We start from the raw sequence: 26,271 nt of genomic DNA, 5'->3' as shown, positions 1-26,271 counted from the left end.
TTAAAAAATCTAAACTAGCATTTTCTTCTATCAAAATACCTATCTGCAGATTACACATTCAACATCACTTTTTAGAATCCCAGTCATCAAAGCATTTATGGAGGGTTTAAAAAGAATCATACCCCCGAGAACACCACCAGTCCCCTCGTGGAACCTCAATATTGTTTTGACACAACTCATGGGTCCACCATTTGAACCCATGCACTCCTGTGAGATACAGTACTTAACCTGGAAAGTAGCCTTCCTAATAGCTATCACATCTGTTAGAGTAAGTGAAATACAAGCATTTACTATACAAGAACCCTTTATACAAATACATAAACATAAAGTGGTTCTCTGTACAAATCCCAAAAGTTATATCACCGTTCCACCTAAACCAAACAGTAGAACTCCCAGTCTTTTTTCCACAACCCGACTCAGTAGCGGAAAGAGCCTTACATACGTTAGACATTAAAAGAGCACTAATGTATTACATTGATAGAACAAAACAATTTCGCAAAACAAAACAATTGTTTGTAGCCTTCCAAAAACCTCATGCAGGAAATCCAATATCCAAACAAGGCATTGCCAGATGGATAGTGAAATGTATTCAGACCTGCTGTATTAAAGCAAAAAGAGATCTACCTATTGCGCCAAAAGCGCACTCCACTAGGAAGAAAGGCGCAACATTGGCCTTTCTAGGAAATATACCTATGACAGAAATCTGTAAGGCAGCCACATGGTCTACGCCTCATACATTCACAAAACATTACTGTGTAGATGTGTTAACAACACAACAAGCCACAGTAGGACAGGCTGTATTACAAACATTATTTCAAACAACTTCAACTTCTACAGGCTAAGCCACAGCTTTTGGGGAGAAAACTGCTTAATAGTCTATGCACAGCATGTGTATCTGCAGCTACACATGCCATCGAACGGAAAATGTCACTTACCCAGTGTACATCTGTTCGTGGCATGAGATGCTGCAGATTCACATGCGCCCTCCCGCCTCCCCGGGAGCCTGTAGCCGTTATAAGTTGATGAAACTTGTACATTTGTAAATTTGTAGATATATACTATTTTTTAGACACATTATGTACATACATACTCACTCCATTGCATGAGCACCTTTACTATGAACACAACTCCTACCTACCTCCCTCTCGCTCCAGGACTTTCGATTCGGAACTCTATATTATCTCAAACTTTTCTCATACCGTTGGTTTTGTTTTGAACGTGGTTTCTTCTGCACTTGATCCGATAGTACCGTTGGGATCAATTTAAAGCCCTTTTGGGCGCTCGCACCCTCCTTGGGCCTGTTTGGGCCTACTGCGTCATAGCCTGATGGATTGGACACCATTCCAATTCTGTCCTCGGTGCCACACTAAATTTCCTTAGCCCGACCAGCACTTGGTCTGTAATCTCTGCCTTTCTCCGGAACATCGTGAGGAAAGCTGTGAGGTTTCTTTCTTTTCGATCGAAGAAAATATTACATGATTGGAGACCACGAAGACTGGAGATGGCATCCAAGCACACAGTCCACCACCGACACCCTCGAAGAGGAGCAGGCACAGATGGCAGTTTCGATCTCAGACTCCGACTCAGAGCAAGGTTCATACGACGACAGCCAGCCGATAGCAGCGGCACAGTATGTGGGTACACCTCTCCCAACACCCTCTTTTAAAAAAAAAAATAATAATCAGGCAAGGCCTTGGGTACATCACTGCTGTCAAGCCATGGTTCCAACTGAAAAAGACTAATCGTCGACTGACCTTTGGGTTCAGTGCCAAAAAAGGCAAGCACTCAAACAGGTTACCACGCCTGTTTTGGTGTCGGGTGAGTAAAGCAGAAAAATTCAAGCCTCAACCTCTGAACCGAGCCAACGTCCACAGTCATCGGATCCGAAAAGAGTATGCTATCCTTCGGAGCCCAAACCTCAGCCAACAGCTTCGGAACCGAAACACCTTGTCCGACTTCAGAGCCAAAAACATCATCCTATACAGAGGAAACAGGACTTTGGGCTCAAATGAAGCAGGTGCCCAAAACATTCAGTGAACATTCCTTTAAGGGCACAAAACATACCTCTCAACATTAAATGGAGGAATCTGACATTCAACCTATTTTAGAGGTTATAGACCGCAAGCAGAGAAGACTACAAATCCTGAAAGCGACTGGAAAAATGATTACTTCTCCGCCTCCACAGGTGAAAAAAAAGCTAGCTTTTCTATATATTACCTAGTGCCCCTGGCTAGTTATATATATATATATATATATATATATATATATATATATATATATATATAACCACGTTTCTATACAAAAAGCATGTTTTTTTTTTATACTTTCCAAAAACATCTGCCAGTACAGTCAGCTGCTGCTTGGAAAGTTTCGGGGTGATCGTCTAGGGGAGGCCAAGAGAAAAGGGGGGGGGCTACAAAAACACATTTCCCCCCTTCATTTTTCCATAGGGATTTTTAAAAGCGCTTGCGCAAAAACTACTGGACGTAATTACACCATATTTGGCAGGAAGATAGGTCCTGGTCCAGAAAGAGTGCTTTTTTTTGTTTCGGTATAATTCACTTCAGTAGTTTTTGCGAAATTAAGGGGAAAACAAATTTGTATTGTGACATGAAGGATTCGTGCCCCCTAACGATCTCGGGCTGAGATCTGATTGGCTGATAACACTTCAGAAATAGAAGCTGTTGAAGTGTTGTCAGCCATCTTGGGACTCCGCTTCAGTCCTCCTGTGCCGTGGGGACCACCACCTCCTTGGGGAGGTCTGGTGGACCCCCTGCTGCCCCAGGGACCAAACTCCACTCCCCCCCATTGGACAACATGTTATTTGGAGGGGGTGCGCCCCCCCCCCCCCCCCAAAATCCAGGGGAAGACTGTAGTTGGAGCGGGGGGCCGCAATTTCATACAAAGTCCACAAAAGGCAAAAAAAAAAAGAAAATCCCATAGCTCAGTGTGAAGGTCCGAGACCTTCGAGTCCAGCTGGACTCATTTCCTTTTTTTTTTTAATAAAAAAAAATACCTTATATAATATATACATTATATGAGATGTCATCAGTGATATCACTGACCATGTCATGAATGATGTAATGTGTGAGGTCATAAGCAGTGCATTACGGGAGCACAAGTTATAGTTAGCTCAGGTAACTACAACTGCTGAATTACGGTTTTATACAAGTAAATTCAGAACCTAACTAGAACGTCCATTTTAAACTTTCGTTTTTACAGTGAATTTCTAAGTTTTTTTTTTTATTATTCTTTCCTAACTATAATATCCCTGTAACCTTTGTTTTTTTTTCTCAGTGAAAATATATATAATATTCATATTCCTGAAAGTGTATTTTTCCCTTTATTTAATCTTCAGCTCTTTTTCAGCTCTGTGGATCATTTAGCTGGTGCAATCATGTATATTGGTTCCAAGATTGCTGCCAGTACTTTCTGGTTAGAAGTGCTGGCAGCCAATCAGATCTTACCATGAGATCTGTGCTTAGGTTCCGCCCAGATATCTATATTTCTTTTTTTATTACTCAAACTGCTAGACGGATTTACACGAATTCACAAAAAATGCAGTTTTGGACCAAAAGTTAGCTTTCTGCCAAATTTGATATAATTCCATTCCAGCGGTTCGGCTATAGACGTATTCAAAATCTCAGTGAGAAATTGCATGGTAAAAACATACCTTCCCATACGCTCCCATCCCAACTTTTCTCGGTCCCTGCATTACGAACCACCCCCAAATGTTAGACAGTAGCTTAATTGAGTGGCAAACTAACTTGGAAAATTTTGTGAGGATTCATCAAATGGCATTAGTTATTGGCAAAACAATAACTGCTTTTCGTATGGAAACTAGGTCCTAACTATAACTACCTACTAGCAATCGCCAGTAGGTAAAATATATATGATATAATTGATTTAAAGTGTGCCTCAAGATACTGCATTTGTGATGTTGGTTTCGCTGTTCGTCTCAACGGCATGAAAAAAATGAACCTCTAATGGCTCAGATGACCTCACGCGGATCCATGTGTAGAGCTATGGACATTATGACGTCTTTGTCGACATGAGAGAGCTGTAAAGAAAAGTTTCCATGGAATGCAGGCACTTTGGGGATATTCAGAAGATGAGGAATCCACAGGCAGATAGTGTATCTACCAGAAAAATCATTACAGAAGGTAATTAATTTGTTCATCAGATCCACTTCAGCTGAAAGGAACAAGTTGTAATCTGATCCTGGCATTATCATGGTAAAGCAGGAAGTTCCACAAATGATGACATCCATTGCAAATAATTGCAGGACTCTGTCCAGATCATGATAGAGCATAGCTATTTTTTGTAGCGGATACTGCAAAGTATAAGGTTGTGTGCATCCGCACGAAGCCTGTAATATGTGCCTGCTGAAAAGACCACAAGGACGAAGATTATGAAGCCTGTGCCAAAAACTCTTGAGGTACATTGCTGTCAGACTAGCACACCATGCCTTGGCTAGCATCTACAAGACCCAGAAATCCCTTAAAGACCTTGGCCTATCCAATGAAGTGGAAGAGTATGTCTAGGAGGTCAACCCAGCGTAAGGAGGAGAGTAGGACGTCAAACTCTGCAGCTGACTCCAAAAGGAGGGAAGCATTGAGGAAGGCAGATAAAGACGCCGACAGTGTAACAAAACTGCCAAAAGGCTTGGACACTTAGTCCTCTGACTTGAGGTCCTCGAAAGCAGCCTCTCCATGTAAACACTTGATGGCTGAAGGACAGCACAAGCTTAAGGAGCCTCAGGGGTTCATACCAAAGGACACTGATGGGGGCAAACCTTCAACGAAACCCTTGATGCAAATATGTGCTAGAGAGGGCATGAAGGAGAAGAGCAAAGACACTGGAGGAGGGGGGAACCACTGACTGCGAAAAAGACTCCACCTTTTTTTGACGACAAACAAAGACCACTTGAGGTTGAGCAGAAAAAATGAAGGCTCAAGACCGAAATGGCATCCTTTCTCCAGAGGAAGGAGTTTGAGAGATTCGTCAGTTTTGCATCCTAACAAGACAGTCTGGGTCTACAGAAGTGGAAGATGAGTAGACAGCCATGGAAGACCTGGCATCCTTAGAACCACAAGAGGAAGAACAAGTGATCTAAGAACTTGAGGATGAAGAGGTGGCAACATTTGAGGAATACAGCTATTTTGCAGATACATGGCACAACCTCAATGCAGTGTTGCTCAAGGAAGTTGTGAACAACTACCCTTTATAGGCCTTCGACCCCTGGACATCCTAACCTTGTACAACGGCCAAATCAAAAGGGCAGCAGATATGTCTGGGGTACAATTAAACTAATAAATAGAGGAGTCATGCTTCCTACTGAAAAACTTGATACTTTCCCAGAAGGCAAACCTCTATCTGCCCATGCTCCCTGGCATCTTGGACGAGGGAAGAGGTTTTCAAAGATCCAGCCACAGTTAGGTCAATAACCTGTTAAGTGGCGAAGTACAAGCATTCCACACAGGACCCCATTTATATAAAGGGGAACATCCCATTGGATTCTGTTGTTACAGCTGCAAGGAAAAAAAAACAACATTCCACACATTTGATCATAGCCATCTCCAACACGATTCTTATCCGCTATGGGCACCAGCAGTGGGACAAGATTGAAGAGCTGATGTGACACCTTCCAGAGTAGTTCTGCAAGACAACCAGGACCGTAGTGCAAGAGGATAAAAACATCACCAACCTTTGCTTCACATCTGCCCTGGATGAAGGAGACATGACCAGACAGATGTGCAGGGGCACCACCCCCAGGAGACCTATCTGGCTGAGAGTCTCAGGCTTCTAACCAGAGGGACAGGCTTTAGTTATCAGTATGCCTTTTACAGGTAAGGCCCTGTTCAGATAAGCAGTATATGAGGCTCTACAGCAAATAAAGGACAATGACACCACAAAGGCCATGGTGGCACCGCAGTTCAATTAGTTTTTTAAGAGAAGACATACAACTACCATAAGACTGACTGGGCAGCCTTTCCAACTGACCAACAACACTAAAGCTTCATGTTGGAAGCTGGCTCTTTATGTAGTGTACCTAATGTAGGGGTACACTATGCATAGATGATTATTGGTCTACATGGGTTTAGTAATCATCGCAAAAGCTGTCTTTCGTGGTAGTTTCAGGGTCCTCCTGGGTACAGAACCTCAACCATGCCCCTACCTGCCCATTCCTAACATAGGTAGGTGAGCATTTAGACTTATCAGTGGGTCGTGTTAAGCATTTTTTTTATTACACAATTAATAGATGACACACTCAAGACCAGTGTTCCGAAAAAGTTACTTTGCTTATATATAACACCAGAAAACTTCTAAGAAAAGTACTGTTGTAATTTTATCAATTTAGCAAGTAACACTTACTCAAATGCGCATTTACACAGTAAAGGCTTGAAAGTACTTTTACTGCAGGAGGTCCCTGCAGACAGTTCTCCCCCAAGATTGTAGGGTGCTGGGGCGGGGCAGTCACTAAAATCAATGACAGTACAGTTTTACCTGATGTGGGACGTCTGGATGCAGTGGTGCCGCTCAAGTTGGGTGCCTTGCTCACTGCACAGTTGGCGATGAGGGGGCTACCTAGAAAGACTACAAAGGGGGACTTGAAGACAAGTCCGGGTGTTCCCAATAGGGACGCCAGTTCGGTCAGTGGTGGTCCTGGGAGCAGAGGGACACCTTTGATTGTCGTGGCCTGGGAGCTTGGGTACAGCGGGTCTTGGTCGTTGGTGCTCCTGCGTCAAGGGACCCACGGCTCATAGGTGGACCTGCAAAAGAGTGACAGAACATGGCAGGTGGGTCATCCTTGATGATAACATCTGCATTGGTGATGTCCCTCTGTGGTTTGTCCTCTGTTCTGGCTTTGGAGTTCAGCTTGAACTACAATCCAATGTTGGTTGCTGCAAACAGTCCGGTACCCAGGGGATTCGTGCAGGACGGCTCATGTTGGTCCTTGTGTCTTCACATTTGGTGGGGAGACCATTTCGATTTCTTGGAGCATGGTGACTTGCTGCTCCATCGGGGAATCTGATGGTCAGCAGAACAGTGTGCCAGACATTGCGGTTGGTGTCTGCAGAATGTTAAGTGGCTTCTCCACTCCAAGGGAGATGCTCTGGACTTGAAGTGCTGAAGGCCCTCCAAGCTTTTTGGAGGATGCACAGCTGCAAGATGTGTTGAGATGTTGCAATTGTTGGGACAAGAGCAGGTAAGCAGGCAGGGTATCAGGCCAAAAGTCTACCATAGTCCTCAGATCTCACTTTGAGTCTTCTTTGTTCTCTTCTTCTTGGGTCAGACAAATCCGTTCTTCTGGTGCCAGGGGGCCACCTAAATATTGATTTAAGGTAATTTAGTGGACTACACCCCCTATATTATCACTTCCAGTGGGAGGCGGGCATAACCCTGTCCCAGAATTCCTAGTTTCACCAAAACATTAGATGGTGGCACCCTTCCTCAAGTGTCCAGTTCAGGTAGCCCACCTTATGTGTGTGTCTAGCCGAAGGTGGAGCATTGCTACTAAATAACTAATTTCCTACCTGTCCTGGTGCCAAATGGTCCTCAAAGCTGGGGGTTGCAACTCCCAGGTCTCGGGGAAGCCAGGGTTGCATACCTAAGGTGGAGGGTCTTTGAAGTCCTTGGCCTGCAAATTCATTTGCCATCCTGCTGGTGGAGGTGATAACACCTTCCTCCAGAGCAAATATTGTTTCAGGCCTCAGAGTAGAGGCTCTCACCTCCAGTCCGTGAGAAACTCGTCTGTGGTGGCAGGCTGGTCAAGACCAATCAGCCGGCACATAAGTGGACTAGTAGGTTTCAGGGAGCATCCCTGTTCACTTGCAACATCCAGTAATCGAACTAGAGATCACTGGGTCATATCTGCTAATGCAAATTTGTCCTCACATCAAATATAATGCACCCTTCGTTAAGGCTCTAAGGCCTGCTATACAGGTAAATTGCTTATATTTAGATTCAGTGAGTGGTTCATGGCACACAATTTGTGGGCCGTTTCTTGTTTTCTGATAACATGCAGTCTGCAATGGCAGGCTTTGTGTGCTTTTTGAGGGATCCCCGAGGATGGCACAATACATGTCTGTAGCACTCTGGCACTAGGTGTCAGCGGTACCATTTACTAGGGGCTTAGAGGTACAAGAGTGTGTGCCAATTGTACAAAACATAGCTTGTTTTAGGAAAAGAGCACAGACACTGGGGACCTGCTTAGCATGGATTAAGTGCACCTCAGTTGAAAAACCTCTATAATAATAACTTTTATTCGGTATGAAAAAATTCATCCATTACAACAAATAATCACCAATACATTTGTTAAAAATAGCAATAAAACCATATATAATAAAAACACCCATCAAGAATATAAACATATAAAACCACATTCATAGAAAGCAATAAAATAGAAAAATTAATTCTGTAAACTCAACATTATTACGCCAAGTAATAGCTCCCTTCAGGAATGATCCCAGGCCCTTCCACACCAATACATCTGAGGCCATTTGCAACCACATAAAAGCAGGACGATATTGCACGAAACCCTTGGGCCTTAGGAGAGTAATAAAAATCGAGTTCTAAATGGTGCATAAAAAACACAAAACAATGTAAAATGGGACAAGGTCTGTTGGGACACCCCATCTCAGGGGCAAGGTCTAATACATTTGTCCCCATACTGACCTAACGGGAAACACAGATTACTTCTGATGATCCCCAAACGGAATCGGGTTATAAGAGACCTTTCCCTCACATCCTTTATCTCTAAGAGATAGCGCTCAGGACCTACCCACATATTTAACATGATGAAATCCCTGATAAATTTTTTTCCCCTAAGGCTTCCCCCTCTCCCCTGGATTCTTAACAAATTATCCTTTACCCATTTCTTATCACAACTAGTCAGGCCCTCAGGATAGTCAAACAATTCAGGCCGCCCTAAATCATGAGCCATCTTCCTTATGTGCATCAGCCAGGGAATATTCTTTACATTGTCGCAAGCCAAACAATCCCTTAAGATATCCCTATTAAGAGTGGCATGTTCATTACTCCAAATTGAGATCCATAGCAGAAGGGGAGCCAACTGGATAGTGTCCTGCACAAACTCAAGCTCCAGTTCCAGATGAAGGCTAAAACAAGGGATATTTTGTCCAACTCCCAATAGCCTTTTACAGAACCGATTTTCTTCCACCGTAAGGGCTCGGGTGTCCCTATACCCCCAGAGTGCAGCACCATACAGCAGGACAGGGAGGCATTTCCGCCTATAGATTTCAAGCAAAGGCTTGATAGGTTTACTACCTACCCTTACAGCAAAGTCAAAAGTCGCACCAACTGTTGCATGAAAAAGCACACCCCTTCTGGCAATACAGGGCTTCCAAGATCCTTTCTCATCAAAAATAATCCCTAAGTATGGAAACTCATGGACCCTACTGATAATTTGATCCTCCACCCTTAGCTCCCCCACCCTGCTCAAGGGTCTTCCACAAACCATAAAATGTGATTTCTTAAAATTGACCTCTAAACCCAAAGCTGACATAAAGGAGGCATAAGCTCTAACTATTTCCCGGAGACCATTCATAGTGCGGTCCATGAGGACCGTGTCATCCACATACGCCAACACAGGGATATCAGTACCATTTACCTTTGGGACATCCCTACAATGTTCCATCAGAAAGTCAGACAATCCATTTGTATATAGAAGGAACAAAGTAGGAGCCAGAACACACCCCTGGCGCACACCCCTTGAAAGCTTAAAAGCCTCTGAACATTCCCCATTAGACCCCACCCTCACATTTGCAACCGTCCCCGAATGCTCTACATTATTAGGATCCAACCCTAACTGATTTAACCTCTCCCATAATATAGACCGGTTCACCTTATCGAAGGCACAGCTAAGGTCCATAAAAGCAAGGTAGAGCGTACCTTTCCTGGCCTGCGTGTATTTGCCGATCATCAACAGTAGGTTAAGACATTGATCTCGTGTACCGAGGCCTTCCCTAAAACCATACTGGTCCCGGCCTAAAATATCATTCCCTAACATCCAGGCCCCCAGACGCCTTAAAATAATCCATCCCAGAATCTTCACAGAAGAGTCCAGGAGAGAAATAGGGCGATAAGACTTAGGATCATTTCGATCGCCCTTTTTAAACACTGGGACAATACATGCCAGTCTCTAAGAGGCAGGAATACCCACAGTAACTGCTGCATTGAGGACATTTAAGAGAATAGGTGCCCATATCTGGGGGTTAGCTTTATACAAGTCCATAGGAGTCGAATCCGGGCCCGGAGCTTTATTACTAGCAACACCACCACATAGGGGGCACAAGCTGGGGGGAGATCCAAACAGGCCAATGAAGGCCTAGCCGTCGGCGGATTCAAATTATTGTTCCCAACGAGCTGTTGGCCAGCCCCCCCAGCTACCACAGAATCAGGATCAGGCTGCATACTACAGCTAAGCCTATTGACAGTCCTATCCGCCCTTAATATAGAAGTCGGTGCAGCCGGAGCAATCTCAACACGAGCGCCCTGACCCCCAGAATTTCCAGAATTATCCAATAGCTGAGATGATTTTCCCCAGAGGCCCCAAAGACCCCGCAGCTTCCTCTGGCAGGAGCAACTCCTCACTTGGATGGGATCGCCTGGTCGGGCCACACATCCACCTACACAGTGCCTCCCCTGACTTCCTTGCACAGGTATCATAGAAACTGCCTTTTCTATGGCCGATAATTTCGCCACAACGGGGGATAAAATCTCCTGTATCATTTTGCGAAGTTTTGACAATAAAATAGTAACATCACAGCCCAGATGCTGGCAAGGTGCAGGGTCACTGCTCGTACCCTTAGGGAGTTCCAAGAGAGATGTTTTCGACTTGGGCATCGATTTATTTAAGATCTTTTTTTCCCTCGGGGGAGGGCTACATTTATCCATGGAGTAGGCCGGGGGAGAAGATAATAGAAGTCTTTTGCTTCTTCTGGAGGGGCCTTGGCCACCAGAACCCTCTATTGTCTCTGTTAGTTCAATTTGAGCAGGCTCAACAGCAGCCATTACAGTACCTTGGTCTCCCCCCGGATAAGCCACCTCCAAATCCACAACCTCACGAGGACCACTATCTATTGGGGCCTGTCGCCAGTCCTCCAGTTCCATGGATAACCTCCTCTCTGCCAGATCAATCTCCTTCGTTACAACCCCGACAGCTCTTGCGAGGAAAGAATCCAATGTGGTGGTGCCACTTCCCTGTTTGGCATAAAATCCACCAAGAGTGTTTACAAAATGTTTAGCAACCGTGGCAGCACACCTGAGAAGACAGGAAGGCCATCAGTGTTTACCTGCATCTAGATGACTGGCTAGTAAATGCAAAGTGGAAACAGAAATGCCACCAAGACAAACAAACAGTAATTTCAACACTACAATGCCTCGGGTTCATCATTAGTCACAAGAAATCTTCACCTGAACAAGTGAGTGTTCCTGGGAGCAGCCCTAAATTCAAGAACTGCACAGGCATAACCAGTCTTTATGAGAATGGCAGCAATTGCAGAGCAATCTTGCCTTTACCAGAAGGGTAAAGTCTGACAGTGAGGACTGTCGTGAAACTGATGGGCATGCGGTATGGCATTCCACTCATACTGCATGAAAGAATGTACATGCGCCCTATAGAAGAATGGATCTGCAACACATGGTTGCAGTCCAGAGAGAGACTGGGGGATCTGGTGTTTGCCACAACAAGGGTGCAAAAGGAGATAGAATGGTGGAACTCAATGAATGTGGGGATAGGGAGACCTTCAAAGTCACCAGCCTCAAAATTGAGCATAACAGCAAACACATTTCACAAGGTTTGGGTGAGTGCCCATGGACAACCTACCAGGAACTAAAGATCCTTTTCCTAGCCCTGAAAGTTACAGGTACATGTAAGGGGGTCAGATAGTACTAATCCAGGTGGACGACACAACAACCTTGTTCTCCCTCAACTAATAGGGGTGAAGGGGCACCACGTTATTAGAAAGCCACCTAACAGGGAAGTGGAACACAGAGGCAGACAGATTGAGAAGGCAGGACAGCACCTCCCACGAATTAGAGGTAAAACAGAAGGTACAGGACAACATTTTCTGACTTTGGTCCATGCAAAGTATAGATCTATTTGCAAGCCCAGAAAACATGAAATGCCAAGACTTCACATTGAGATTTCCACACCACCGAGCCAAGGGGAGTGTCCTGTCAATAGACTGGTTAGTGAGATTTGTGTACACTGTTCCACTGATTCCTCTGCTTGCAAAGGTGTTGGACAAAGCTAGACCACCTGAGAAAACACTCATTCTCATAGCCCAGCAGTGGGCCAGACAGACATGGTATTCTGATCTGCTGTAGATAGGACAGATGATTCCAATCATAACACAGGACCTGCTAACCATGCAAAATGGAAGACTGTGCCATCCGGAACCATCCGCACTCAGTTTATCAGCATGGCTCCTAAATCCCTAGACTAGGGACACCTACAGCTACCTCTGAGGACAAAGGGAATCCTGAGAGAAACTAGAAGACCAAGCACGAGGGAGTGCTACACAGAGAAGTGGAGCAGGTACATCTACTGGTGCACGGACAACAATAAAATCAAAGGCATGAGATGTTACTAACATACCTCACCCACCTACTGGACAGCAGCCTCACCTATGCATTACTAAAGATTCACCTGGCCACAGTAGTTGCCTACACCAGAGATCCAACAGGGAGCAGTCTCTTCACGCCCTCGGTGGTGTAAAGATTCCTGGAAAGATCAAAGAGAGTAGCACCACTGAGGGAGGCATAAGTGCCAAAGTGGAACCTGAAAACAGTGCTCACACAATTGATGACCGACTTTTGATTCAGTGAACAAGGTGGATTTGAAGTCTTTGTATAGGAATGTGATTGCTATTATTAACAATGCAAGAGCCATACCTGCAAATCCACAAAGTCAAAGTTGTCCTATGAACGAATCCACAGTTATACCGAAGGTGGTATCTCAATTAATCAACCAAAGCATCCAATGTGGCTTTTTTCAGGAGCCAAGATCGCAGGCCAGGAAGGCGTTTCAGACACTGAAGGTGCTAAGGTTACTAATGTACTATTTACATAAGACCGACATTTCGGAAGGGCAACCAGCCATTTGTCTACTTCGACAGGGCAAGCAGGGGATTGCGAGTCACCATGGGAATGATAGCACAATGGATAGTGGAGACTATACAAATCTGCTATGCTAGGGTTGAAAGAACCCTACCCGTAGGTCCCAGGATGCACTTGAACAGGAAGAAGGGTGCAACCTTAGCCTTCCTAGCAAACATACCCATTGATGACATCTGCATGGCCGCAACTTGGTCATCCCCACACACCATCACAAAACACAACTGTGTGGACATTCAAATTAACAAGGAAGCACAGGATTGACAGGGTACTGCAACACAATTGCCAGTACACACACATTTCAGCCCAGCCTACCCAAGGAGCAAAATACCACTACGTAATCAGATGCACAGCGTGTGAATCCAGAAAAGGATTCATGTTGCAAAATGAAATGGCTACTTACCATTAGGAGTAGTTTTGCAGCCTGAAGAATTTTCTGAATTCACATGCAGCCTTTCCACTGCCCCAGAAATGGGGAAAGATGCAAACAGCTGAGGAGAACAGAAGATGAAAAAAAAAACTGAAAATTGCATGTGAATCTGGAAAAATATTCAGGCTGCAAAACTACCCATACTGGTAACTGTTTTAGCTTTGTAATATTTTTCCAACAAATACTTTATAGATTTTTAATACTAGCTTAAATACGTTGTTCAAATGTTGTTTCATGGTCATCTTTAATTTCATTACTTTATTTGGAAAGATTTTTACTCTGGTCTTGCATCCTAGACATGAGGGTAATATGCCTTGTTATTAAATATAATAAAGGTATCCCTAATTGAGAACCAGTATCGGTATAATGACTTTGTTGGACATGGTGGTACTTGGGGAATATTCCTGACCCCACTCCCCCAGTCATCGCTGACTCGCTATGTGACCTTAGGACTATGGGCACTTCACTGTATGGCAGTGGGGAAGTGTGTGCCCTTCCTTGCTGCATAAGTGCACATTTGAGTAAGAGTATTACTTGCTAAATTGGTGCAATCACATCAGTACTTATATATATTTTTTTAGTTTTCTAGTGTTGAAACATCATATAAGAAAAGTAACTATTTTTCAAAACATTGGTATAGAGTTCCTTCTTGAGTGTTTCATTTATTGACTGTGTTCAAGAAATGCTTAGCACTACCCTCTGAAAATTCTAATTGCTCACCTACCTATGTTAGGAAGGGGCAGGTATGGGCATGGTTGAGGTGCTGTACTAAGGAGGACCCCATAAAGATGGTACCTGCAAGTATCTAAAGTAGTGGAGTCTGATAGCGCAGGCCAGCATAGGTGCATTTTCCCCCATGTGGTGTCTGTAGCAAGGGTCCAGCCAGCCTCTGCAAGCTCGTATGTGCACCAGGGCACGTGACTGGGGGGGGGGGGTGTGGAACACCCATGTGTGTTTGCACTGCCCATGAGAGCTGCTCTGCCCATAAGGTATCGGGGAGATTAGAGTACCGTTAGGTCTGGCTACAATAATGGATTGCAGAAGATCAGCCTCATACCAATTGGTATCATTGGATTCAAAGTGATAAACCCCCTTTAATGGTAAAGGTGGTTTTATGGGTAATGCATTAGAAATGCCACTTCTAGGAAGTGGGCATTTCTAGATTCTAAAATGCATTGTGTCCTATAAATCGACTCCATTCCACTGGATGTGGGGGGAAGAGCACAAATCTACATTCCCCAAGTGACAGCTATAAAACGTGGGCATCCAGAATGACCGGCCCCTGCCATTTGGGCCTGAGATAGATCGATTGGAGGGAGAGGTTTATAACACTCTGCCTCTAAGGGCCGGAGCATGGCCCCACTAAAGATAAAGATCTAAATTCCATGTCCTTGGGCATTTGGGCTGGAAATTTAGGGGAGACATCTGTGGTTTAAAGGAGAACCATTTGAACCACCCCTGACTTCAAAGGCATGCTTTATTATTACTAGGGGTACTCTCCTTCAGCAAGGCAGAGGTGCATCTGCAGCGGCGTGGGACCAGTCCTGCTGGACCACATGGTGCGCACTGCCAGAGGAATCTGTTGGGTACAGGAGTATAACTGTCTGAGGACTAGATTTGCACACCCTTCCTGTATTGGGGCGTGCCTGAGCTGACTGCCTGCTGCTGTCTTAACCTGAGGTGTGCTCTCCAAGAGCAGACTGGCTGCCCCCTGTTCTCTGCAGAGGTCTCGGGGACATCAAAGAACACCTGCGAGGGATTTACATTGTCTGCGGGTACCATCTAGAGAGCGGTGCCCTCTTCTGCACCTACATCATATGCTGGCTCCACTGGGCAGCAGCAGCGGCGTGAGTGTGGATGAAGTATTGTTTCTGGAAACTGGAGTTATCTGGTGCATGCTGTGCCCCGTTCATAGATCATGACCCTCCAAGGTGGGGGGTGCATCTAGAATTGTTATATACACTGCCTCGTATGGTACAGCTGAACTTGTGTCGAAGTGTGTGACCGGGAAGTCTGGTACGACTAAAGTCATCACGCACCCGACGTTGTGCCTTGAGCTACGGAAACGAAGTTCCTTGTGTGACCGAAAAGTCTGAAACAATTGAAGTCATTGAGCGCCAGACGTTGTGCCTCCCTCCAGAGAGGTGCTGGATTTGTTCCCTTTGGTCGCGTCCGGTGCTGTTCAAGTCATCACACACCAGACTAGTGCCTCCTTCTGAGGTGGTACCACATTGGGGATTGGCTTGGAGTAATTGTGGGGCGGGGGGATGATTACTGACATTGTGCCTCATTTTCGTGGAGTTACAGCACTGAGCATCTTTCACGTGAGTGTAACTGTCTGGTGCAACTCAAGTCTTCCTGAACTGGACGCGGCGCCTCCCTGTAAAGGGGGCGTGGAACTAGTATCTCATTGAGGACAACCAGAATTGTCGAGACCGATTCAAGTCAACTTGCCCAACGGGGCAATCTGTTCTGGAGGTGACCAAACTGGTCACTATTTGGTAATGCTGACTCTCTGGTGGAGCAAAGGCAGTGTTGGCTAATGGGCGGCCCAGTAACTCTTCTCCCTGTGTGTTGCAGACCACTGACTGAACCTCCTAGTGGGAGGCCGACCGTCTCCTTGCTAATTGTTGCCAGATCGGTTGTCTGTCTTCCCCCCGTGGCATCTTTCTGACATAGTTACACCCTTTTTTTTTGTCTGGTGTCAGTGTGTTTAGACTGTAATACACTGTGATCCTGCTAATCAGGACCCCAGTGTCTGTGCTCTCTACTCTAAATTTTGTTGCTGGTAAATGTTTACACCTACAATTGGTATACTAGTGCACCCATGTAAGTCCCTGCTAGGTGATACTTAGGTACCCAGGGCAGTGGTACGCCGGGGTCTCATGGACTGCAACATTTATTAGGACTAGCATGGGAGCCCATGCAAACTGTCTGCAGGCCCGTCACTGCAGCCTGCGTGAAATGGTGCATGCACCTTTCACTGTATAGATAAGGCTTCAGCCTAAGGGCAGTGTGCATGTTCCGTAGTATAAAGGTACCCCTGCATGAGCAGAGGTACCGCTATACATCCCATACCACGTTGTCAGGGCTTTGCAAGTGCGGGAAAGCCATTTTAAGCTATGTAATGGACACTAGTCGACACAAGTGGTCCAACTACATAATGGCTTCTGATTCCAGTGCTCGTTGCATGATCCCATGTACTCTGTTCCTTAGAGGACCCCTCATTTCTGCCTGCACAGCCTTGCAGGGTCTGGCTGCCAGCCTTTGTTGCTGCATACCCCAGACACTACTTTGTTCTGCCCTCCTGTTGATGAGCCTGACTCGCGCAGGGGAAGGCGGAACAAAGTATTGCCTGCAATGGAGAGATGTGACCACCTCTCCCTTTGAAATAGGTGTCTCTGGACTTGGGTGGGGTGGCCTCTGAGCGCCACCAGACTTCTTTGAAGGGCACATTTGCATACTCCAGTATGCACCAGTTCAGGAACCCCAGGTTCCCTCTTAGCGCAAAACCAAACAAAGGACAGGAGAGTGACCACCTCCTCTCCAGCTCCTCCCCTACAGAGATGCACAGAGCTGCCGGGAGGCCAGTTGATTCTGCCATCTTGGAAACAAAGTAGGCAGAGGTCCCTGGGAGCATCTGACTGGTTACGCCTGGTAGATGATGTCCCTGACACCCAACCCACCGCTGATAGGAGTCACTGCAGTGTGTGACAACCCACTTTTAGGGTTACTTTCTGCAACATTGGTGGCTGTGAATACTCCAGTGTCACCATAACTTTATTTGCATCCAAGAAGCAAGATGGAATCTCCCTTGGAGTGAAGGAGTCACACCCCTGCATTCCCAGGCACCTCAAGACAACAAAGACCTGCTGGTGGATCCTGCTGTCGCATGCACATCGAAAGACTCTGCATTACAGGTCAACTTGGAGACGGTGGGCCCTTGCCACAGCCACTGAAACGGAACCCCTGTGCACCGCGACTGTTGCTCTTACCAAGTCTTGTTTACTCTTCCTCCACGAGATCTTGACGTGGGTCTCCTGTTTTGTTGTGCGTCTTCCCTTCAACTACCTTTGCCTACTGCCAGTGGGTCACTCGTGGGGGCTCCTCAGACTGCGGCTGCCTTTCCTTCCCGCTGAAGGCCTTCCCTGACTTCGCTCCAATTGCTGAGCCACTAGAACCTTGCTGGTCCCACAAAACCTACAATCTTCCTGGCAGCTACTATTTGCATTTGCCAAGGCTTTTTGGCAGTCCTACTGGCCAATGCCCCTCCTGCAATCCAATGACCCACATGGGACAGCTCGTGGGCAACTCCAAGGATCTCCTGCATTCCCTGGACTCCAAAGCTGGACTTCTTCCTTCACCGTCCTGCAGGGACTTTACCTCCAAGAGGGTGGGCATTGCCTACCTGCACCACCTGGACATCTGAGTGGTCTGCACGCTGTCCCCACCTTATGCAGGTTCTCCTTGTCCACAATCCATCTTTGGATTCCACCGACCTGGTCTATGGGTCACGACAGCAGCTGGAGAATCCAGGCTTCCATTGACTCTCAGGGTTTCAGATGTCACTTCACCCCTGTGCACCTGGGCTCCCTTGTGTAGGTTCTCCGGTCTTCTGTATATCCACGGGTGGGAGCACTCTCCAACTTTCTTGATGCCAACTGATTTCTTCGGTGTTTACTGGGAAGGGTCCCGAATCCATAAAAATACAACTGAAATGGTCCTCTGGACACCCGACTCGATGATAACCTGGCACCTGTGGGATTTCTCATATTTACCTCCCGGAATTTCTTACATTCGGGGTGCACCTTGAATAAAATGGTTACATCCAAGTTGGTAAACTATAGGTTGGGTCTTGTGCTGATAACGTTTGGCATCGCATGAGGGCGCAGGGAGGGAACGTGTCATTTTCTTGGTTGTACATATTGTTGTTGGTGTTACAGTTGGCCTGAATATTGTGAATGCTATTGTTAAATGTAATTTATGCCCAGATTTCCATGACTCCTGCTGTGTTGACAATGTATATGTTGAATACAGTCTTTAAATACCTTCACTGTGTGTGAAGTCTCATTTGTGCCACTCAGCATGGTTGTGGTGGGGAAGTGCTATGCTATTGCTTTTCACAGTGCCTCTCTGATAAGCCTGGCTGCTCTGCGGCAAGCTCCCAAAGGGTGAGAGCCGGTTATGCAGGGAGTGTAATCACCCACCACTGACAGAAGTGGTGTCTTTCTACCTGTGTGGAGCCTTCCCACAGCCAACCAGGATGTACCACCTCCACCAGGCTCATGTGCATATTTTAGGATATCATTAAGCTTCTCTTGAACAGCTCCATAGTGTTATAACCCTTCTCAGTAATGCAGTGTTTCAGATTGTGCTGGAATGCGGGGAGGTTTATTTCATTTACTACTACCCAACTCGTGTGTTTGGTATTAGCTTGAGTGAGAGCACACTGTAATAATGGAAACTAGTTCCTATAGTGACATGGCATGCTCAAAATGTTTTATAGGGTCAGAGGTGGCACTCCATGAAATGTTTATTATGGAGAGAATTGTTGAGTTACGCAAGAAAGGTTAAGTATTATCATTGTTGGGAGCATTATGGTACGTATGGGATCAAAAGATAGTGGTGTCTGTGCCAAGACTATGCAGAAACTTGTTTCTGAAGAATGAACCAGTTGTGTTCTTCATGCTTACGGCTAGGAGAACTATTTATTTTTGAATTAATGATCCTCTAAAGGGTAAAATAATACTACTTGGGATGCCATTGAGATATTCACATTGGAGTTGTATTCCACACTTCCTCTGATAGCATTTTTTTATTCAGGCTTTAGATTGTGGATCAGTTGGTTCATAATCTGAGAAGTCTGATTGTCAGGTGGTTTTTAGTTTAATAATGCAAGTTCAAATCAATTATGCACAGTCTTTGCTTGGTAGCTTTACTGTTGAGATGCTCTCAATTGTTGTTTTACTGCCTTTTCCATATGGATAGATAATTTAATCCACAGAGTTTTAAGTCTTCTGAATTCAGTGGCTTAGAATTTGCTGCCAGGTGTGTGCAGACGTTTTCCAGGTCTGTAAACTTATGGCTCTCTTCTCTTGATCTCTTTGCAGGGTGTGACGCTTACTGACTTGAAAGAGGCTGAGAAAACTGTAGGCCGATCTGTGGAATCCACTAAGGCCTCAGAAATTAAGAACAGGGATGAAGACCAGAGAGAGCAAGGAGAAAGTGACCAGCTTTCAGAAGGCATGGTGAGTTGCCCACTACTTCAACTTAGCCATGTAACCATGCATTTTATTATTTTCTTGAGCTGTGGCTCTTGAGCTTGGTATTTTGTACTATTTGTGCAGGTGTGTTCCAGCTGAAATGTGTGAATCTCAGATAATGGTTACACAGACCTGATAGCCAGTGTTAAAACTAAATCTTATCCTGACCTGGTGCTTAGTCTAGGGATTCAGTCATATTTAACCATAACATTTTAATTTATCCAGTATTGGATCTTTCATAAATTCACATGCTTGAATCATCCCCGTCGTCTAAGTGGGAGTCTCACTGTACATAAAATAGCAATAATTAACAAATACATTTTTTTCCCATAGGTTATAATGGAAATACCAGTCGCTCATATAGCCTATCCAGGTCCTTTTGTGAAAAGGACCCAAACTTGCCTGCTGGCCAATCAGGCACCAGCACCCTCTAGAACACTCTCCAGAGAAGCTCCTTCCCTCAGATTTTCTACCGCACCTCGTGTGAAGGGAGTCTCCCTGAGCTCTGCTCAGTTTTCTACTTCTTTAGAAGCTTTTTTCTCTCAGAGAACTCAAAAAATGTTGGATTCTTCTAGAAAAGGCCTTTTCTGCCCTTGCAAGACCTGTGGAAAGAAAAGGCTCCATGTGGATGATCCACATAAAGACTGCTTGTATTGCCTCCACCCACAACACCAGGTGAAGGACTGCAAGGTATGTCGTACTTTCTCCACGAAAACCCTCAGAGACCGTGAGGGTAGACTCCTGAAATGGTTACAGGCAAAATCCTGTACTTCAGGTGAGGAGAGTGGGTCAGAAAGGCCACACAAAAGGTCCAAATCTGATGACCTGGGCTAGACACAAAAATCTAGAAAGAGGCAGAAATTACATCATAGAAAAGGCTTACAGACTTCAATTTCCTCTGAGCCATCCTCTCCTCTTCAAAAGGAGCCCTACTGTCTTTCTCCTTCCTCTGAGCCTTCTACATCTAGAAAGGTAACCATTAAGCTAAGTCGAAGACGACACCACAGTTGACGACCGTGATGACGACGGTGTTTACAGCTACCGTCTCCACTACCTCGTCAACGAGATCATCGGCGACGACTACATTGACGTCAACGGGAAGGGCTCCTATTCCCTCTATCAAACCTCAGTCGATGAGGATTCCAGAACGGAGTGCGTTGTTAACAACATCGACTCCGTTGTTGACGACAACATCGTCGCTGATAACACCATCAACGAAAGCCCCGTCGACTTTAACAGCACCAACGACCGCGTCGTCGGCTGTCTCACTGTCGACGAAGACACCGTCGAAGAAGCCGTCGTCGACGACACCATCGTCGTCGAGACCACCATAGACGAGACCACTGTCGTCGACACCATAGTCGACGAGACCGTCGTCGGTGGAAAAATCATCCCTGATTACAGTACCGTCACTGAGGAATGGGATGACTACTTAGCCCCCACTCCTTCTCCACCACCTCCTCCCCCTTCAGATTCTCCACCCAAGGATATAGGTGGTTTCCACAATCTAATGGACAGGGCTGCCGCAAGCTTCCACCTTCCAACATCTGTCTCTCAGTCGGAATGTTTCCTTCATGATTTTAAGGAGCAGTCAAGGAAGTCTGTATGGTCCATTCCCATTATTGACTTTATATGGAGCGAGGGTACAAAGATCATGCGCAACCCAGCAACAGTCCCACCAGGGCCGCAAAAATTGGACAAGAAATACAAAGCAACCCAAGACTCTCTGGCATGTCTCACTGGCCACCTAAAGCCTGAGTCTGTTATTTCGCAAGCGGCTCAAAGGCGTTCAAAGAACCCATCAACACCTAGCTCTATTCCTCCAGACAGAGAAGGAAGGAGATTAGATAATGTGGGCAAAAGATTCTCCTCCATGTCAGCAATCACTGTTAGAGCAGCAAATTCATTGGCAATCCTGGGTCGTTATGACCGGCAAATGTGGTCGGATATGCAGCCTTTCATTGATCTCATCCCTGAAAGCAAGCAAGCAGAGGCACGGAAGATACTCCAAGAAGGTGAGCGTACGTCGGAGGAGATAATCGACTGTGCTGTAGATATAGCCTCCATCGGCTTTCGTCAGCTGGCTGGTGCCGCAGTCTTACACCGCCAAGGTTGGCTCAAGGCCACATCTTTCAGGGCGGAAGTGCAGTCCAGAATCCTCGACATGCCCTACGATGGTGAGTGAATCTCTCTTTGGCAAGCACGTAGATGATGCGCTTCATGCCATCAAGACCGACACAGACACTGCCAAGTCCCTAGGTACCCTACAGTACCAGAAACAGCCCTTTCGGGGTGCTAGAGGAAGAGGGTTTACCTCATTTCGAGGTTCCTTTCACAGGCAGTACCAGCAACCCCAATATAGGCCGTCCTATCAACAACAGTATAGACAACCATTTATGGCTTCTTACGCCAGACAGGTAGGAAAGAGAAGACAAAACCGAGATCAACCCAGAAAGCAGTGATCTTCTCCGGGCACCGGCTATGCTTCCCCAATGTACACACCATGAACAAATAGGAGCAAACATCTCCAACTACATCCAGGAGTGGAAGAAAATAACATCAGACAAATGGGTGCTGGATATAGTGACAAGAGGTCATACCCTGGAATTCATACAAAAACCACTGCATCATCCACCAAGAACATGCAGACCGCTCCAGCTTCATCTGCTTCAGCAGGAAGTATTCCTTATGCTTGCCAAGGGAGCTATAGAAAGAGTTCCAGTTCAGCAAAGAGGTATTGGATTCTACTCCCGTTTCTTCTCGATAAGGAAGAAGTCAGGGGAATGGCTACCGATACTTGATCTCAGGAAACTCAAGTTCCTTCGGAAGCAATCTTTTCGGATGATCACGCTGTCAGATATCCTCCACCTTCTCAATCCTGGAGATTTTATGACATTTGATCTCCAGGATGCTTTTTTCCACATACCAATACATCAGAAACTTCGCAAATATCTCCGCTTCACTGTAGCCGGTGCCCATTATCATTTCAAATTTCTACCATTTGGGCTGAGGTCAGCTCCAAGAATCTTCACAAAATGCCTTGCCAGCAAGGGCTTCCAGGTGTTTCCATACCTGGACGACTGGCTCATAAAAGCTCAGTCTCCACTACTAGCCTCAAAGGCTACAAACGCTTGCTTGAAGTTATTCCGCAGTTTGGGGCTAACAGTAAATCTACAGAAGTAGGTCGCACTTAACCTCATGCAGAAGAGTCTTCCTGGGTGCAGAATTAGACATCATCCAGAACAAAGCATATCTCACTCTGGCACGGCAGCAGAAGCTAACCAATTTAGCTGTCAGAATTTCCACAAAAGAGTTTGTGTCAGTGCGACTGTTCAAGTCGCTTCTGGGCATGATTTCCTCAGCCATCGCCCTAGTTCGACTGGCAAAGCTGAGAATGAGACCGTTTCAAGAAGAACTACAACTCCAATGGACCCAGTCGCAAGGGTCCTTCGACTTAATAACTGTCACACCAAAAATTCGGCAGGTGTTTAAGTGGTGGTCTCAGACCAACCATCTCGCCCAAGGTCCTACGTTTCTAACACCAATGACAGACTTTATCATCACCACAGACGCTTCCTTGGAAGGCTGGGGAGGCCATTTACAAGACATGCGCATTCAGGGAAGATGGTCCAATCTCCAGAAAGGAATGCACATAAACCTGCTGGAACTGAAGGCGATTATCTTATGCTCAAGGCTTTTCTTCCACGCATCGCAGGGTCCTCAGTGTTGGTCAGGACAGACAGCACAACAAGTATGTTTTACATCAACAAGCAGGGAGGAACAAGATCAGTCTCCCTCTCAAGGGAAGCTCAGTCTCTTTGGGAGTGGCTCACACTGCACAATATTCGCCTCAGGGTGGAGCACCTGCCAGGGGTCAACAACGCCCTAGCGGACTCTCAGCAGGACGGACGACAACTGCCATGATTGGGAACTCAACCAGAACATACTCGACGGCATCTTCCGACGATGGGGTCAGCCGATCCTAGACTTGTTTGCCACCAACCTGAACGCCAAATGCCAGTTCTACGCCAATCGATACCCACTGCAAGGAAATCGTGGGGAAGGTCGTGGGGAAATGCTCTTGATTAGATGGTCCGGGATCTTTGCATGCGCTCTCCCAGCCCCCTTCCCCCCCCATCAATCCCGTTGATCCCCAGCTCCTCAGGAAAATGAAGTCCGAATGCTACAAGATCATTCTCATAGCCCCCAGATGGCCCAGACAGTACTGGTACACGGAGATCCTACTCCGGTCCGTGGCCATTCCAGTCCGCCTTCCTTGCAACCACGACCTTCTCACGAAGAATCGGGGTCTAATTCTTCATCCCGATCCAACTTCTCTTCAATTGCATGCTTGGCTCCTGAGTTCAGAGAGTTTCAGGGTATGAACATCGATCAGGAATGCAGACTGATATTATCTAGGGCACGAGCCGAGAGCACAAATAAGACGTACAAACTAAAGTGGAAGAGATTGTGTTTGGTGCTCTCAGAACAATTTCCACCCGTTACAAATTAAGCCTGAACAAATTCTTTCATACCTTCTCTCACTCTCTAAGGCTGGTCTTTGCCATGCATCAGTCAAGATTCACCTAGCAGCTATAGCCTCCTAAAGGCGATCCGCTGAGATGCCCTCAATCGGCTCATTCAGAATCATTAAGCAGTTCATGAAAGGCCTCTTCCGCACTTTCCCTCCGGTGCGGCTACCTCCGCCAGAGTGGCACCTCAATATAGTCCTGTCTCAGCTCATGAAAGCTCCTTTCGACCCTATTCACAGGGCGGGACTCAAGTACATCACGTGGAAAGTGTCAACCCTGCTTGCTCTCACTTTCACCAGGAGAGTCCGTGATATACAGGCTTTTACTACTAAAGAACCTTTTCTGTTTTTTTCTGATGCCTTTGTTATGCTGAAGACCAACCCCCCAGATACATTCCCAAGGTGCCATCTTCATTCCATCTCAATGAGCCCGTGATAATACGAACCTTTTTTCCAAATCCAACTACAATCGCAGAAAAAAACTCTACATTCTTTGGACATCAAACAATGCCTCAAATTTTACCTTCAAAGTACCAAACAAATCAGGAAATCAGATCAACTCTTGGTATCTTATTCTCTTGGACGACAAGGAACAGGGGTCACGAAGGCCACTATAGCCCAGTGGATTTCCTCTACAATTCAGTTCTGTCACACCAAAGCAGAAAAAACATTGACTAGGCGCCCGAGAGCCCACTCCACGAGAGCAGTCTCCACATCGGCTGCATTATTTCAGGGTATTGCCCTGGATAAGATATGTCAAGCTGCGACATGGAAGACTACGCACTCCTTTACGCAGCACTATTGTTTGGAGTCCTAGCAGAGAACTGACTCTCTAGTTGGACAATCTGTTCTACGTCATCTCTTTCATTAAGGTGAGACCTTTTCCTTGGTTATATAGAAACTGTTTGATATGCAAATAGTCCATGATTGCTATGCAATATACTTTGACATGCTTCTATATAAGTATGTATGTGGTTATGTATATATGCCTGTGTGTGTGTGTGTGTGTGTGTGTGTGTGTGTGTGTGTGTGTGTGTGTGTGTGTGTGTATATATATATATATATATATATATATATATATATATATATATATATATATGTTTGATGGCATGTGTAGCTGCAGATACACATGCTGTGCACATCCCGCCATCTGGTGTTGGGCTCGGAGTGTTACAAGTTGTTTTTCTTCGAAGAAGTCTTTTCGAGTCACGAGACCGAGGGACTCCTCCCATTTCGACTCCATTGCGCATGGGCGTCGACTCCATCTTAGATTGTTTTTTTTCCGCCATCGGGTTCGGACGTGTTCATTTTCGCTCCGTGTTTTGGGTCGGAAAGTTAGTTAGAATCTCGGAAAAATCGTCTGTATTGTTTGCGTTCGGTATCGGGTTAGTTACAACAGATCGACACCGACTTTTGAAGAGCTCCGGTGGCCCTTCGGGGTTTTTTCGATTCCCCCGTCGGGGCCTGGTCGGCCCGGCCACGTGTCTCTTCAAGGCTGATGGAACGGACCCCATTCCGCTTCTGCCCAAAATGCCATAACAAGTATCCATATACAGATCAGCATCTGGTCTGTAACTTGTGTTTGTCGCCGGAACGCAAGGAAGATACTTGTGAAGCCTGTCGAGCGTTTCGGTCCAGGAAGACACTAAGAGACCGAAGAGCAAGGAGACTGCAAATGGCGTCGGCAGGACAAGAGCGTTTCGAGGAGGAGGAAGAAACATTCTCCATCCAGGAATCGGACTCGGATGAGATCGATCCCGAAGAAACGCCGAAAACCGTGAGTAAGACGTCGAAACACACAACTCCCGAAAAAACCACTAAAGCCCAGGGGACGCCACCGCCAACAGGCCATGGCTTAACCCGAAAAATAGGTGACCGATCATCGGCACCGAAAAAGGGCACGC

General features: G+C 46.0%; 1 protein-coding gene across 1 annotated transcript in view; it reads left to right on the top strand.

Moving 5' to 3' along the window:
• Positions 1 to 26,271, top strand: part of PPP1R12C (protein phosphatase 1 regulatory subunit 12C) — a 615,622-nt gene that overhangs the window by 421,574 nt on the left and 167,777 nt on the right. Inside the window, exon 14 of the mRNA XM_069201799.1 lies at positions 19,684 to 19,821. Coding sequence (XP_069057900.1) covers positions 19,684 to 19,821 — 138 coding nt within the window. The remainder of the gene's footprint in view (positions 1 to 19,683; positions 19,822 to 26,271) is intronic.

Source organism: Pleurodeles waltl, chromosome 7 (assembly GCF_031143425.1).
Source record: "Pleurodeles waltl isolate 20211129_DDA chromosome 7, aPleWal1.hap1.20221129, whole genome shotgun sequence".
NCBI lineage: Eukaryota > Metazoa > Chordata > Amphibia > Caudata > Salamandridae > Pleurodeles > Pleurodeles waltl.
Note: the sequence above shows the minus strand (reverse complement) of the source record. Positions and strands in the feature narration are given on the sequence as shown.